Raw genomic sequence first — 18018 nt, forward strand, 5'->3', positions numbered from 1 at the left:
GTGATGAATGTTATGAGGTGCCTTGCTGGATTGGAATGGGGTGCTGATTTTGCATCACTGAAGTATATTTATGTAGCATTAATAAGATCAAGATTAGAATACAGAAGTATTGTATACGGGTCAACAGCAAAATCTGTGCTAGCAGAACTGGATATTGTGCAAGCTCGGGCTCTAAGGGTGTGCCTGGGAGCGGTTAGAACTTCCCCAGTGTGTGCACTCCAAGTTGAAGCAAATGAAATGCCATTGGGGCTGCGGCGTAAACAGCTGGAGGCCAATTACTGGATTAATTTAAGGGGGCATGGTGATAGCCATCCTACAAAAAGGGTGTTGCAGACATGCTGGGAGAAGGAGAGGACACAAAAAGAAAGTTTTGGCTGGACAGGAGAGCAAACAGCAAAAGATATGGGTGTATACAATAAAGAGTTTTGTCTAAGTGTGGTGTGGCCTGTCAGACCTTTCGGGGTATTAGAAAATCCCTCTGTACATTTGGAATTGCTTAAGATTAAACACAGTAATAGGACGGCTGATATACTCAGTGAATATCATAGTTATAGGGAATGTAAATATAAAGGCATACAGATTTTTACGGATGGATCAAAGGATCCAGAAACAGGTGCAATAGGGTCTGTAATTGTTGTATCAAATTATCAAGTGGAAATTAGCAAGAGAACACCTGATTGCTTGAGTGTATATGCAGTTGAAATGTTTGCCATATTGTTATCACTAGAATGGAGTGAGCAGGTTGATTATAATAATTTTGTGATATGTAGCGATTCTGTGTCAGCCCTTGCAAGCATTAAGGCGGGTACAGCTAGAGGTCACCAGGATCTGCTTTATGAAATCCTGTTTGCAAATTCAAGACTGGCTAGACAAGGCAAAAATATCGCATTCATGTGGGTTTCAGCACATTTGGGTATTATGGGAAATGAGACAGCAGATAGGCTGGCAAAAGCAGCAGTCAAAAAAGGATCTATAGAGGTCAATATTAAACTATCAAAATCAGAGGGGAAGAGCATAGTGTGGAGAAGGATAAATCAACAGTGGCAGCAGCATTGGGAAAGAGCAATAAAAGGAAGACATTTACATTCAATTCAGAACAGAGTAGATATGGGAAGAAATAGGGGAGTAAAGCGGAAGGAGCAAGTAATTATAAGTAGACTGAGAATTGGGCACAGCAACCTGGCACTCTAGCCATCATAAATAAGCATCCAACAGGTTTTTGCGATCTATGTCAGGAGACAACAGTAGAGCATATTCTTATTTCATGCCGGAAATTTGCACAGGAAAGGCACCAAATGTTACAACAATTATGCAAAATAGGACTGGTAGAGAACAGTGTTAAAGGTTTATTGGAATGTGGGGAGAGTGATCGAGGGAGGAAATGGTTGTTTAGTTTTTTAAGGGCAATGGGACTGGAAAGACGGCTTTAAAGTGAATGGACAATGAGGGACAATAAATCCTGAAGATGGCGGTAATGCAACAGTGTGGATGCCAACTGCCGTAAAACTCAAGGAAGAAGAAGAAGAAGCTTCAGTTGCTGGATTGTTCCTGTCCAAACCCCCTGTATGAATCCCTTCTCTGCCCCTTCCTCCTGAAGCTTTGCCCTGCAACCAGTGTCTGAAGCCTTACCTTATCTCACCTTGCCTCGCCTCGCCTGCACCGCTGTCAAGTGTAACTGCCGGAGCAAGATAAGGAACTGTCTATTGTTGTTTTGAGCTGTCTCTGTGTCCACACCTTCACTAGGTAGGTCCGGCCATTTGCCGCTACCTTGTATTGGCAACTGTCTCTTTGTGCCCTCGCCTCCATTGGGTAGGTCCAGCTGTTTGCCGCTACCTTGAGTGGAGATCTGTCTCTCAGTGTTCTGTGTATGAGTCCTGGCCCTATGTCCTGTTTCCAAGGAGGGGTCCCGGCTCTGTGTTCCATGTTCCTGTCTCTTGAGATTACCAAGGCTCTAGGCTCTATGTTCCTGTCTCTCCCTCGACCAAATCAAGGCTTCATGTTCTTGCCCAACCCAGGAGAACCTCGTCCAGCCCGGTGCTGGAGTTCCTTCGTCCTGTTCAAGCCAAGGCTTTATGCTCTTGTCCTGTCCATGTGCCTCGTCCTGTTCAGGAGTTCCATGACCTTTTCTGTAGCCATGTCTTGTCCTCGCCTAGTTCCGGAGTCCGAGCCCGAGTCAAGACCCAGGTTCTGGGTCCTTGTCCAGTCTCTGGCTCAGACTCCAAACCCAAGCCTCATCATGTCCTCGCCTCGAGGAACCCAAGCCTCATCACGTCCTCGCCTCGAGGAACCCAAGACTCGTCACGTTCTCGCCTCGAGGAACCCAAGCCTCGTCACGTCCTCGCCTCAAGGAACCCAAGCCTCGTCATGTCTTCACCTCGAGGAACCCAAGCCTTGTCCAGTCCTGTAGCCACGTCATGTCCTCGCCTAGTTCCAGGGTCCGAGCCCAGGTCAAGACCCAGGTTCTGGGTCCTTGTCCGGTCTCTGACTCGGAGTCCAAGCCCAGGCTCCTAGTTCCCAGTTCCTAGTCCTGGTCCCGCTTGCCTAGCCAATGTCCTAGCCCAAGTCTGTGTTCTTATCCCAGCTCCTTGTCTGCATCCAGTCACGTCCCTATCTCTAGTCCTGTCCTGTTCCTAGTACTTCAGTGTCTGTGTCTTGCATTTGGGCCCGCCACCAGCGCCCTCTGTAAGACACTGACCTGAAGTTACACGCTGTCATTCGTTCTTTGAGGAAATGCAACCTGCTCTCGGGGTCTCACGACTGGCCATTTTTCGATATGCCAAGATCGCAGCCTATAAGATTAGCACTCCTTCAGAGTGCCAGAGTTCCCTGGCTCTGGAGCTGGGCAAGATTCGAGGTCGGTGCTGCTGCAGAAAACTGGTGCGTCGTGGGAGATGGAAGATTGAAAGCAGTGAGCTGGCTGTGTGCCCAGAGACCCAAGTTCTTTGGGCATAGAGCTGGGAAGAAGCAACATAACAGACTTTTAACAGCATACATCAGCGAGTTGTTTTGTTATGTCTCCCCTCTCGCTGTGAAACGGGGACACCTCTTTTTCCCTTACTGGGGAGAGAGAGGACCTGTGGTATGTCAAATTACTGGGTGAACGAGTAGTTTTTGGGGTACTGCAAGTCTGTGTCTTTATTGATGCTTTGCTGCTGCTTACGCGTGGGAGGGGGAGCCAGGGGGCGCTTTGGGGTTCTAACATTTAACTGTCATTCATTCTTTGGGGCACTCTGTTTTTGTGGATGTTTGCAAAGGAAAAGAATTTCAGGATTACTGTATATTGTATAGGTTATTTTGATGTTTTCTCACTTACTACTATCAATGTTACATTTCTCCATTGCCCACAAACTTCTGGATTGATAATCAGTTGAATGTAATTTTAAGTCCTACCATGCAACGTGAATATTTAATTTCTGTTTTAAAATAATCAAAATAAAAAGTCAGGATCCAAATCAGACCATGAAGATCGTAAAACTGCTGCGAAAAAAGCCACTGGTCAGGCAGTGACTTCAAGGTAGGAAATTCTCTGTCCTCTACCACTGCTCGAAGTAGTCCTATGAAGCAATCGGGTAAGTTGCTTAGTTGTTCAAAGCAGATGAAGAAGGAAGCGCAGTACAAGCAGCACTTCAGGGAAACTTGGGATGGGCATTAAAATAAATGCCATAATTGCCCAGAAGCACCTCCTGCAGGGCATTAATTCCTGTCACCTATGTATTTCACGAATGAAAATTGTAAAATGGGAATATTCTGGAGTTGAATGTCTCTATCAAATGGTTTGGAGGATGAATGGGATTTGTTGCAAATTGGAAAGCAGATAGCAGTGTTTTGGATGAGTTTAAAATAGGAAGTCAACTGGATTGCTTACTGAACTTATGAGCCCTGGGTCCCTTGATCTCCTCTTCTTCGTCATCTGCTTATATATTTTGTCACAGATATTTCTGGAGCACAGAAGAATATTGAAGTGTTTGGTAATGATCTGCCTTTAAAAACAAACAGATCTCATGTGCTGGAAAGGGTGCCAAGTGACTTTTGTAATTATTAAATTATCAATAACAGCCATTTGCTGAAATGTACATGTTGCTAAAGATGATTATTTTCCCTCACCAACTCAACATGTGTTACAGACTAGTCAATAGAAATTGATTGTTAGAATAACTCACTAGCATTAGAGATGTGAAGGGGTGCCAGATAAGTATTGTTTGACAATTAGTATTGAAGCTGATCACTGGATTTAGATAAGTAATCTTTTCTGAGCCCAACATATTGATGCAACAACAAAGACAGGATGACAGAGGTTATATTTCATAAGGAATTTTAGGAGAATTGGTGTGTCACCAAAGATACTAGCAAATTTCTACAAATGTACCATGGTGGGCATTCTAACTGGTTACATCACTATCTGGTATGGAGGGGCCACTGCATTGGATCAGAAGATGCTGCAGAAAGTGACACACTTTGCCAACTCCATCATGGGAATTAGCCAGCGTCCAGGACACCTTCAAAAGGCAGCGTCCATCATTAATAACACCCATCACCCAAGATTCTCATTGCTACCATCAAAGAGGATATACAAGAGCTTGAAGATACACACTCAAAGTTTCAAGAATAGCTTCATTCCCTGCACCATCAGATTTCTGAACGGACAATGTACCCACGAACACTAACTACCTCACTTTTATTTCCTTCTCTTTTTGCACGACTTATTTATTTTTATATATACCTAATATTGTAACTTATTTTATTATTACTATGCACTGCTGTGCAACAAACAACAAATTTCACAACAAATGCCTGATTCAGATCTTTTATAATTGCAGTCACAAAACCGGTGCCTAACGTATCATCTCAAATATGTTCACTCGAGATTTCATTCGGAGCATTAAATCGGTAACAGATTGCAGATCTTTCCCGAAGGACATGAAGGTTTTAAAATCACCAGTTTAATTTTTCAGAATTATATTTCCGCTCTATCCCGACATGGTGGGCTTCACTGCGGAGCAGTGCGTCTCTCCGGCCCCGGCGAGCGCCGCTCCCCGACTCGTCCTCAGGCCACCGTGAGCGAGCGTTCCCCAGGCGCGCTCCCGCCAGCTCGCTGACATCATCGGCGTTGCTGCAGTGACGGGGGAAGATGGCGGCGCGGCGCAGTCAGCTTTCTCCGAGCGCCTCGGACCCGGGCTCGTCATCAGTCGCGAGCACGGTTCCGACCTCCGACAGGCCGGACTCGCCGGGATTTACCGGCGGCAACGTCACTCCCCCGGGCACGGGGACAGCAACAGGCGGCCCAGCGAGTGACTCGGGCCGAGAGTTGTTCGAGGCCTGCAGAAATGGCGATGTTTTGCGGGTGAAGCGCCTGGTGGACTCGGGCAATGTGAATGCCAAGGACATGGCCGGCAGAAAATCGACTCCACTTCACTTCGCTGCAGGTGTGTGACTCGGTTCTGTGGGCCGGGACATTTGAGTAGGGCTCGTGGGAGGTAGGGCGGCGAAATGTCTTCGGAGCCTCAGCCTCGGGACATCAAAACAACTCATTAGCAGTGCGATGGGGATGAGATGTCTGGGCCCGGAGTAGAGCAGTAACATGGGTCGTCAGATTCGGCGGCAGGGAGGCGGCTGCTGCTACCAAGCGAATGTGCAAAAAAACAGGCCACACACTGCATTATCGCTTCGGCTGTTGAATGGATATTTTCCTGGAGGTGGTGGCGGCGGGGGGGGGCGGTGGTGTTGGGAGAAGGGCTTAATAAGGATTTAATAATGTTTTGATGCAATCGATAGCTATTGGATTTCTTGAACACGGGCAATGTTTAACTTCTATTCCAAGTGTAATCAGAATGGCATCGAAAAAATATGGGTAGGAATAGGCAACCTAGTATACCTAACTTATTCCGTGGGAGCATTGTAATTAAGTGCAGGGACTCTTCCTGTTACGGAATACCCAATTTATGAAAATCCAACTTTACGCAAAATTCCTCATAATTTTTAAAATGATTTTTCAAGATCGGAACGTTTGTTGCAGAAATGCAAACGAATTATCATTAACTATGTTCCTTATGGCTGGTGTTAGTGTGAACATATAGAGAATATTCAATATAGATTAAGGAAGTGTGTGCACAGGAATACAATGTGGTTAGCGATATAGTCCAACTGATAATTACTGTTCAGTAATAGGGGGCAACTTTATTCTCAGTTTCACGTCCTTTTTAGTTTTATTTACCCTTGGGTTGGCTTGTTTAAATCTACCTCAGTAATGTCAATAACAAGTCTTTTGTTAATACATTAAAGAATATTGATAGTAGCTATACATACCCAGGTACCTTGACATGATTAGTATGCTATTGTTATAGGATTGAGAGAAACCTGCCGTGCTTACCCAACTCACTCTAAAGTTTCTCTTGCTAAACACTTCTGTACTTGCTGACTAGAAGAAAAATTGGTTTTCAAAGAATGTTGAAGAATGGAACCCTCCAGTAACTTGGGGACTGTTTGTACTTACCACCACCCAACTACCATGTTTACATTTTGGTGGCCTTTGTGTTTGTGTGTGCCGATCCTCTGAGATTAGAAAGGGAAACAAATCCACTGACATAGATAATGAGCAGATTGGCAGGCAGGAAACGAAAACTAGGAATAAACTGGTCTTTTTTAAATTTCCAGGTAGCAACCAGTGGAGTATGACAGGGATCAGTGTTAAAACCCCAGCAAAGGGCCACGAGAGAAGTAAAACAATATATCTGATTTGCGGATGGTAAAATGCTGGGTGGGAATGTGAACTATGAGGCTGATGCGTGGAAGCTCCAGTGTGATTTGGACAGTTTGAGGGATTGGCATCTATATTATAGATGCAGTATGATTTGGATAATTGAAGTTTAGTGGCAAAACAGGAAGGCAAATTATTATCTGAAATATAAGTAGTATGGGAAAGGGGAAGGTGCAGCGAGACTCGAGTGTCCTTGGTCACTAGTCATTGAAAATAAGCATGTTGCCGAACACAAATGATATGTTGTCCTTAATCACGAGAGGACTGAGATGCAACAAGAGAGATGTCAGCTTGATTATTGTGTGTAGTTTTGGCCTCCTTATCTGAAGAATGATCTCACTATCACAAGTACTATGAAGGTTCACCAAGCTAATTCCTAAAACGGAAGGGCTGATGTATGAAGATGGGTTGGGTCAATTTGGCTTAGCGTTTAGAAGAATGAAAAGGAATTTGATAGAAAGCTACAAAATTGCATCAGAACTGTAATGATGAGATGTGAGAAAGATGTTTCAGTGGTAGGGGAATTCAAGTCAGGGTTCACAGCCCAAGTATAGAGCTAAGCCGTGTAGGACTGAGGTAAGGACATTGTTTTTACCCAGAGAGTGAAGCTGTGGAATTCTCTACCACAGAAAGTTGAAGCCAAATGAATACATATATTTAAGAAGTTAGATTTTGTTGTGGGGTCATAGGGGATATGGGGAGAAAGTGAAAATACAATGCTGAATTTGAATATCATTTATAATATTGAATAGCAGAGGTGGCTTGAAGAACCATTTTCTATGTTTCTATATCTACCCGTCACATGGATTGCAACACCATTTAGGTATTCTTTGTAACAAGGAATCAGAAGCTGTTTTGTGTGGTGTTTCCTTTCCCTGCATTTGTTGTCTTTTAAGATATAAAACATAGGGGCAGAATTAGGCCTCTTGGCCCATTGAGTCAGCTCTGCCATTCCATCACGGCTGATTTATTATCCATTTCAACCCCATTCTCCTGTCTTCTCCCTGTGACCTTTGATAACCTGACTAACCAAGAACTTATTAATCTGTGCTTTAAATATACTGAATGACTTGGCCTCCACAGCCATCTGTGGCAATGAATTCCACAGATTCACAAACGTCTAGCTAAAGAAATTCCTTCTCATCTGTTCTGAGCCTGTCCTCTCCAGGCCTAGGCTTACCCACTGTAGGAAACATCCTCTCCACATCCACTTTGTCTAGGCTCTTCAATATTCGTTAGGTTTCAATGGGTGCGGCACATGGCCAAGTGATTTAAGGCGTCAGTCTAGTGGTCTGAAGGTCGCTATTTCAAGCCTCAGCTGAGGCAGCGTGTTGTGTCCTTGAGCAAGGCACTTAACCACACATTGCTCTGCGATGACACTGGTGCCAAGCTTATGGGTCCTAATGCCCTTCCCTTGGACAACATCGGTGGCATGGAGAGGGGAGACTTGCAGCATTGTAAACGTAACTTTGCTAGACCAAATAACGACAGCACAAAAAGATCGTTACTTATTTTTTCACCCATTTATTTCTTTGAGCTCAGCCAGTGGGTGAACTTGGACCTGACATCAGGGAGAGACCCTTTCTCATCTCCCCGGCGGTTCTACAAGTTCACTGCCCGATGTCAGAATTGTCAGAAGTTATAAGGCCACCGATACAAAAGAACAATCAGTTTGATAACCATTCCGGTCAAGTCAATGGACTATTGATACAAAAGTACAATCAATTTGTTAGACACTCCAGCCACCTTAATTAAAGAAAAGAATGTCTTACCTGGTTTGCTGGAGCCACAACTTAATGACAAATGCTCTTCATATGACAGGTCATTCAATCCTGGAATCATCTTTGTGAATCTCCATTAAACCTTATCTAGTTTCTGTTCAACCTTCCTAAGATAAGGGGCCCCAAAACTGTTCACTATACTGCAATTGAGGCCTCACAAGTGCTTTATGAAGTCTCAGCACTACACCCTTTTATATTCTAGTACTCTTGAAATGAATGCTAAGATCGCATTTGCCTTCCTCACCACAGCCTCAACCTGCAAATTAGCCTTCAGGGAATCCTGCACAAGGACTCCCAAGTGTCTTTGCGCCTCAATTCTACCAAAAGTGGATCACCATACACTTCACAACACTGTATTCCATCTGCCATGTCTTTCCCCATTCTCCTAATCTGTCAAGTTCTTCTGTGGCCTCCCTACTTCCCCAAAACTACTTGCCCTTCCACGTATCTTTGTATCGTCTGCAAACTTTACAACAAAGCCATCAATTCCACCATTCAAATCATGGACACACAATGTAAAAAGAATCGGCCCCCACACAGAGCCCCTATGGAACACCACTAGTCACCGGCAGCCAACCAGAAAGGTTCCTTTTATTCCCACTCTGCCTCCTGCCAGTCATCCACTGCTTTATCCATTCACAAACAACAAAATCTGCAGATGCTGGAAATCCATGCAACACACGCAGAATGCTGGAGGAATTCAGCAGGCCAGGCAGCATTTATGGAAAAGAGTAGTCGACATTTCAGTCCGAGACCCTTCAGCAGGACTGAAGGAAAAGAAAGATGAGCAGTGGAGTTAAATGGTGGGGGGAGGGGAGGGAGAAACACAGGATGACAGGTGAAACCGGGAGGGGGAGAGGTAAACTAAAGAGTTAGGAAGTTGCTAGGTGAAAGAGATACAGGGCTGGAGAAGGGGGCATCTAATAGGAAAGGACAGAAGGCCAAAGAAGAAAGAAAAGTGGGGGGAGTGCCAGAAAGACGAGATGAGGAAAAGAGAATGGGGAATGGGTAAAGCAGGATCTCCCAGTGGCCACCTGTTGTAATTCCACATCCCATTATCATTCCAGTATGTCTATCCATGGCCGCCTCTATTGTCACAATGACTCCACGTTCAGGTTGGAGGAACAACACCTTGTATTCCATCTGGGTAGCCTCCAACCTGATGGCATGAACATCAATTTCTCGAACTTCCGGTAATGGGGCCCGACCTCTCTCCTTTTCCCCTTGTCACCTTATCTCCTTGCCTGCCCATCACCACCTTCTGGTGCTGTTCCACCCTTTTCATTCTTCCATGGCCTTCTGTTCGCTCCTATTAAATTCCTCTTCCCCAACACTGTATCTCTTTCACCAATCAACTCCCCAACTCTTTATTTCACCCTTCTCCCTCCTGGTGTCACCTGTAACCTTGTGTTCTTCCCTCCCTTCCCCCCACCTTTTTAGCTCTACTGTTCTACTTTTTTTCTCCAGTCCTGCTGAAGGGTCTCGGTCAAAACGTTCACTGTGCTCTTTTCCGTAGATGTTGACTGACCTGCTGAGTTCCTCCAGCATTTTGTGTGTACTGCTTTATCCATGCTAGAATCTTTCTTGTAATACCATGGGCTCGTAGCTTATAAAGCAGCCTCATGTGCGGCACTTTGTCAGTGGCCTTCTGAAAATCCAAATACACAACATCAGCTGATTCTCCATTGTCTATCCTGCTTGTTATTTCTTCAGAAGAATTTCAACAGATTTGTCAGTCAAGATTTTCCCTTGAAGAAACCATGCTGACTACAGCCTTTTATCATGTGCCTCCAGGTACTTTGAAACCTTGATAATCAACTCCAATATCTTCCTAACCACTGAGTCAGACTAACTAGCCTATAGTTTACTTTCTTCTGCCTCTCCCTATTTGAATAGTGGAGTGACTTTTGCAATTTTCCAGTCTTCCGGAACTATTCCCAAATTTAGTTGTTCTTGATTGGTTATTACTAATAAGATAAACTATTTATCCCGAAGGAAATTATTGTTGCAAGATTGCTCAGTCAGAAATATATACACCCTATCCTCGTTATATGCGTCTTCAGACAATGTGGATTCACAGTTATGCGTTGAACCTATTTCTACCAACTTCTTATATGTATCCAAAACTCATAGTTATGCGAGGCTGTTGGGATGAGAAGCACCGCTTTCCCGCCAATACAAGTCACGTGCGCATGCCTCACACCCACCAGTCTCGCATTGGTTTTGGCCGCGTGTAGATGTGCGATCTTGCGCTCTCAAACTTCTGTTGTTGTTACCTACGGTGCACTGATGTTGTGCTTGAAATATTTAACTATGCCTCCTAAGCGTCCTATGTTAGTCCTGGGCAGAGGACCACTTTAACACTTGGGGGGAAAAAAAAGTTGGGAATTATAAACAGGGCCGCGTCAGGTGAAGGTAACACAGCCCTGGGACGCTACTTCGGCCTGGGTGGGTCCAGGATCAGAAACATAAAGAAAAATACTGAGAAAATAGAAAGTGCAGCAATTGATTCATTACAAGTGTCTTCAAAGATTATGACCAAAGTGCGTAACCCGATTATGACAAAAATGGAGAAAATACTGAGTTTGTACATTGAGCATGAAATAAAGAAAAAAAAACACTTGGTTCCGATCACCTTCGTGTAAAAGCTTTGGAAATTTATGGTCGCCTTTGTTCAGAGGCTAGTGAGGAAGTGTCAAGTGATATTGTTAGCTCTAATGCAAGTCGAAGATGGTTTTCTAAGTTTGTTAATCGTCACAGGCTTCACAACTTAGCTGTGCGTGGTGAGCAAGCTAGTGCTGACCACGAAGCTGCTGAACGCTACCTTTGCAGTTGCAGGCTATGATAGCTGAGTTAGGCATCACACCAAAGCAGGTGTTTAATGCAGATGAGACTGGGCTTTTTTTGGAAGCATATGCCGAAACGCACTTACATAAGTAAATGTGAAAGGACTGTGTCAGGTTTCAAGGCAGCAAAGGATAGGTTGACTCTGCTTATGTGTTCCAATGCCGAAAGAGACTGTAAGATGAAGCCTCTCTTAGTTTACCATTCACTCAACCCCCGTGCTCTTAAGGGTTTGAGTAAGAACATGCTTCCTGTCCACTGGGCAGCTGCCAAGCAAACAACCCTCACCACTTTCTTCAAACCGGTATCATCTCCTGCTGCCGGCAGTTCTGAGAGTTCTTTGAGTCTTCCTTCACCCCTTGCTGTCCTTGATGATCCTGACGACCCACAACCATCCACCGCATCCATGTAAAGCTGCCCGACACCACTGCACAACCACTCATCTCCCGGACCCAACACACCTGCCACTGTTGGTGAGTACTGTACACCCTAATATATTAATTTTCTATGATTTATTATGTTGAATATTACCTTAAATTGATGAAATATAATACGAATGTTTCCTTGTGGTACTGATTTTGTATCGTATTGGTATGAAAATGAATAAATTACAGATAAAACATATTTAGGAAGCCCTTCAGAATGCATCCCTATTTTCTCCATTTAAGTAATTATGCACATTATGTGTTTTCCATACTATGTCGCGACTGCGGGGAATGTATCCCCCGCATATAACGAGGATAGGGTGTACTTTAAAATACAAAGTGTAAACATTGGTGTACGAGAAAGAGTACAAAATTTGAATTTAAAAGTCATAGTGCAAAATAGAGATGTGCAATGAAACCATATACTTATATATTTAAGGAGGAGGAGTTGTGGAGTCTTATAGCTACAGGGAGAAAGGATTTCCTGTGAGGTTCAGTGGTGCACCCTGGTAGAATCAGTCTGTTACTAAAGGTAACTCTGTCCAGTATATCACGCAGGGGGTGAGAGGGGTTGTCCATAATGCTCGGTAGTTTGTGCAGCATCCTCCTTTCAGACACAATCACCAGAGAATCCAGTTCCATCCCCAAAACAGAATCAGCCTTCCTGATGAGCTTCTCAATCTTCTCGGCGTCAGCTGCTCTCACTCTGTTGCTCCCTCAGACAACATGCTTCTACAGTCTCCTCAACCACATTTTTCAGAATTCTGGGGTGTATACCATCTGGTCCAGGTGACTTATCTACCTTCAAACCTTTCAGGTTCACACACTCATGGTCCCTGCCACCTGGAACTTCCACCATACTGCTAGTGTCTTCCACACTGAAGACTGATGCAAAATACTGATTCAGTTCATCCATTATTTCATTGTCCTCCATTACTACCTCTCCAGCATCGTTTTCCAGCAGTCCGATATCCACCGTCACCTTTCTTTTACACTTTATGTATCCAGAGAAACTTCTGGTCTTTTTAATATTATTAGCTAGCTTTTGTATTTCATCTTTGCCTTAATGACTTTTTTAGTTGCTTTCTGTTGGTTTTTAAAAGCTTCCCAATCCTCTTAACATTCACTAATTTTTGCTCTATTATATGTCCTGTCTTTGGTTTTGAATTCTCTTGTTAGTCATGGTTGTGTCATCTTGCCATCTCGTAGGCGTTCTAGAAATTTCTCCTCTTGGAATCCAGCACCAACCTGATTTTCCCAAACTACCTGCATATTGAGAGCCCCCATCACTATTGTAACTTTGCCCTTTTGGCATGCATTTTCTATCTCTTGTTGTAATTTGTAGATCATATCCTTACTACTGTTTGGGGGTCTGAATATAGTTCCCATCATGGTTTTTTTTTACCCTTGCAGTTCCTTAGCTGTATCCACTATGATTCAAACCTTCCGACCCTACATCACCTCCTTCTAATGATTTGAATTCATTTTTTACCAACACATCGCACATCGCCCCCTCTGCCTTCCTGCCTATCCTTTCGATACAAAGTGTATCCTTGGGCATTAAGCTCCCAGCAATAATCTTCTTTCAGCCATGATTTAGTGATGCTTACAACATTATACTTGCCAATTCGTCACTGTGCTACAAGTTCATCGACCTTATTCCGTATACTGTGCACATTCAAATATAACACCTTCAGTCCCGTATTCACCCTTCTCAATTTTCTTCACCTTTTACATTGCAACTCATCCTGTTGACTGCAATTTGCCCTATCGACAACCTCTCCTCACTATATATTGCCTCTATTTGTACACCAGCTACCTCATCTTCAGCACTATCACTCCGGTTCCCATCCCCTTGCCAAATTAGGTTAAACCCTCCTGAATAACTCTAGCCAACCTACCCGCAAAGATATTGGACCCCCTCTGGTTCAGGTGTAACCTGAACCTTTTGTACAGGTCGTATCTTCCCCATTGGTACAGTAATCTGAACCCCTGCCTCCTGCACCAGTTCCTCAGCCATGCATTCACCTGCCAAATCATCCTATTCCTACCCTCACTGGCATGTAGCATAGGCAGCAGTCCAGAGGTTACTACCTTGGAGTCCTGTTTTTTAGCTTCCTAGCTTGTTCCCTAAAATCTCTCTTCAGGACCTCCTCACCTTGTCTATCCATGTCATTGGTGCCAATATGTACCAAGATTTTTGGCTGCTCACCCTCGTCCTTGAGAATGCCATGGAATCTAACCGAGACGTCCCGGATCCTGGTACCAAGGAGGCATCATACTATCTGGATGTCTCTATCGTGCCAACAGAGCCTCTTTTCTGTTCCTCTGACTAGGGAATCTCCTATCAACACTACAGTCCACTTCACTTCTGTGTTCTTCTCAGCCACAGCACCAGACTCAGTATCAGAGACCCGGTCACTGTAGCTCCTCCCCGGTAAGTTGTCCCCCTCAGTATCTTCAGCATCTAAAGTTGTATACTTATTATTGAGAGGAATGGCCACAGGTGTACTCTGCATTAGCTATGCATTTCCCCTCCTTTTGCCAGTCATCCAGTTACCTGTCTCCAGCAATCTAGGGGTGACTACCTCCCTATAGCTCCTAAGACATCCTCCTTATCCCGTGTGATTTGAAGGTCATCAAGCTGCAGCTCCAGTTTTTTCCCTGTTGTTATAGTTAAAGGTTGGTCCTGAGTGATGTAACTTTTTTATCTTCTTTAACAGTGTTTATTATGCTGTGTGCTTTGTTCTTCCCTGTTAGGTTCCAGAAGTTCAGGGCAACTACTGTACAAAATTGGATAAAGATATTCAGTTCCCACTACTTATTGAACTGAAAGAACTTGGATATAGTGCACCTGATATTACTTGTATCAAGCAATAAATTGTTCCTGAGAACACCTTGGACTTGGCATTGTGGGAGAAACATTTAAATGCAAATAAGCAAATGATGTAGAATTGTTCAAATTAGTATTATATATGGAATTATTTTTGTTCTGTTCCTAAAATTTTCATGCAGAATTTTATTTGAGCTGGATTAAATTGAGGAACCAATATATGAACAGGTTCTGTAGAATTATGTGTTGGGCATGTGGCCAAGTGGTTAAGGTGTTCATCTAGTTATCTCAAGGTTGCTAGTTCGAGTCTCAGCTGTGGCAGCGTGTTTGTGCCCTTGAGCAAGGCACTTAATCACACATTGCTCTAGTCTGTGCGAGGAGTGGCGCCCCAACAGACTTCCAACCTGCGCTTTGTAAGGCATGAAAATGCCCGACGCAGGCCTCTCATGGTCTGAGTCGATGTTCCCTCCCCCCTCCTCCCCTCCCCGCCCTGTAGAATTACGAGCAAAATGTAATAAATATTGGTTAGATCAAAAGAATATTTTCTCTGCTATGATGTTTCAGCAGTGCTGCCTGATGTGTTCTATTCAAAACTGCACAGTATACCAGCTCATAAGGTGGGTTGTAGGTTTGAACTGCAGTGAGGTAATCAGGCCCATTATGAGGCATGTGAGGTCACAATGCATCAAAATTACGAGGATTTCTTTGGGATGGTCAGAGAGTAATTAGCGCAACTAGCTATTGTTTAAATGGGTAAGTAGTCTACAATTATTGGTCTGGTGAAGAATCTATGAGTTTTTGTTTCTTAGTTGATATGCTGTTGTAGCGTTGAAAGAACTGGGTAACTATTTTTATCTAGTTTTTTTTATAGTATAATGCTGTGGTCTGTATTTGTTCTGGATTTCATAAAAGGGTAAGGCACAACTTAATTTGTATAATTTGAATTATAATTGGAACAGTCATATTGCACCTCTGCATCCCTTAATTGTGTTTGACTCATCAATTTAGATGTGATGCACAGAGTAGCTTTATTAAAATTATGTTCAATCTTTGTCAAAATAAGAAATTGATAAATTTCATTCTGCAACTGTCTCTGAGGGGAAGGAGTACAAGCTGGCAGGTGATAGGTGAAACCAGGTGAAGTGGTTACTGTATATTTTGTACTGTTGGAGGAGGACTAAAACTTGCTATAATTACTAATATGCAGAAAAAGTAATCTTGCTAGTGTCTACAAGAACTTCACCAGAATTTAGTATTTCTAAATCATATAGTGATTATTGTTTTTGAAGTTTGCCTGTAAAGGAGTAAGTGTAGCCAGTCATGACCATTCCTAAGTTTCCATCAGATGTGACCATAAGATAGGAGCAGAATTAAGCCATTTGGACCATCACATCTGCTCTGCCATCTCGTCACAGCTGATCCATTTCTGATCAAGAACCTATCAACCTCAGCCTTAAATACACCCAATAATCTGGCCTGTATAGCTGCCTATGGCAACAAATTCCACAGATGCACCACCCTCTGGCTGAAGAAATTCCTCCGTATCTTCATTCTAAATGGACGTCCCTCTGGTTCTTAGACTCCCCCACCATAGGAAACATTCTTTCCATATCCACTCTTATTTAGGCCTTTCAACATTTGATAAAGTTGATGGAATCACCCCTCATTCTTCTAAATTCCAGTGAGTAAAGGTTTAGATCTATCAATCGCTCCTTGTATGATGAGCCTTTCATTCTCATGAACCTCTGAACCCTTTCCAATGTCAACACATCCTTTCTTAAATATGGGGCCCAAAACTACTGTTGATGCTTCAAGTGAGGCCTTACTGGTACCTTATGAAGCTTCAGCATTATATCCTTGCTTTTATATTCTAGTCCTTTCAAAATGAATGCTAACATTTCATTTGCTTTCCTTACCACAGACTCCATCTAGAAATGAACCTTTAGGAAATTCTGCAAGTCCCTTTGCACCTTGGATTTTTGATTTTTTTTCTGTCTGTTTAGAAAATGTCTACGCTTTTATTTCTTCTACCAGAGTGCATTACCAAACACTTCCTGACACTATTCCATCTGCCACTTCTTTACACATTCTCCTCATCGGTCTAAGTTCTTCTGCTTCCTCAACTCCACCTATCAATATATCCCCGAACGTGGCCACAGTCATCAATACCATAATCCAAGTCATTGACATTAACGTAAAAAGAAATGTCCCAAAATTGATCTCTGTGGAATACCACTAGTCACTGGCAGCCAACCAGAAAAGGCTCCTTTTATTTCCACCCTATGTATCCTGCCAATCAGCCAATGCTCTATTCATGCTAAAAATCTTTCCTGTAATACCATGGGCTCTTACCTTGCTAAGCAGCCTCATGTGTGGCACCTTGTCAAAGGCCTTCTGAAAATCCAAGTACAGAACATCCACTGATTCTCCTTTGTCTATCTTGCTTGTTATTTTCTCAAATAATTCCAACAGATTTGCCTCTAAGAAGTTTGTTTTCTTCGTGACTGCGTGAGTTTCCTTCGGGTCTCCGATTTCCTCCCATGGTCCAAGGATGTATCGGATGGTAGGTTAATTGGTCATTATAAATTGACCAGTGATTAAGATAGGGTTAAATCAGGGGATTGCTGGGTGGCGTGGCTCGAAGGGCCAGAAGGACCTATTCCATGCTGTATTGTCAGGCAAGACTTTCCCTTGAGGAAGCCATGCTGACTTTGGCCTATTTTATGATGTGCCTCAAAACCACATCCTTGACAATCAGCTTCAACATCTTGGGTCAGACTAACTGACCTATAATTTTTTTGTTTTTAGCCCCTCTCCCTTGAAGAATGGAGTGACATTTGCAATTTTCTCTTCATCCAGAACCATGCCAGAATCAATTGATTCTTGAAAGATCATTGATAATTCCTCTATAATCTCTTCAGCCACCTCTTTCTGTACCCTGGGGCGTACACCATCTGGTCCAGGTGTCTTATCTATCTTCAGATCTTTGTTTCCCAAGAACCTTCTCCCTAGTAATAGCAACTTTACACACTTCGACCTCCTGACACCCTTGAACTTCCAGCATACTACTAGTTAGTGTCTTCCAGAGTGAAAATTGATGCAAAATATTTGGTTTGTTCACCATTTCCTGGTCCCCTATTACCATTTCTCAGGCGTCATTTTCCAGCAGTCTAATATCTGCTCTCGTCTCATTTACTCTTTATACATCTGAAAGAAAATTGGCATAACACAAATGTTTTCTGCACTGAATATTGTAACTGATAACCCTCTTAAACTGGAACGAGCAGCAGTCAAAAGCAGTACTTAGCCAAAATTATTTTTCAGTAAACACCTTTCATTATCACACATGTTCAATTTCTTGTTATTAACTGGTTAATAATG

General features: G+C 43.3%; 1 protein-coding gene across 2 annotated transcripts in view; it reads left to right on the forward strand.

Moving 5' to 3' along the window:
- Positions 1-5105: 5105 nt before the first annotated feature.
- LOC140211744 (poly [ADP-ribose] polymerase tankyrase-1) overlaps positions 5106-18018 on the forward strand; it is a 126651-nt gene continuing 113738 nt past the window's right edge. For both annotated transcript variants that reach the window (XM_072281874.1, XM_072281875.1), the window contains exon 1: positions 5106-5423. In XM_072281874.1, coding sequence (XP_072137975.1) covers positions 5129-5423 — 295 coding nt within the window. In that variant the 5' untranslated portion in view covers positions 5106-5128. The remainder of the gene's footprint in view (positions 5424-18018) is intronic.

Source organism: Mobula birostris, chromosome 17, assembly GCF_030028105.1.
Source record: "Mobula birostris isolate sMobBir1 chromosome 17, sMobBir1.hap1, whole genome shotgun sequence".
Classification (NCBI taxonomy): domain Eukaryota; kingdom Metazoa; phylum Chordata; class Chondrichthyes; order Myliobatiformes; family Myliobatidae; genus Mobula; species Mobula birostris.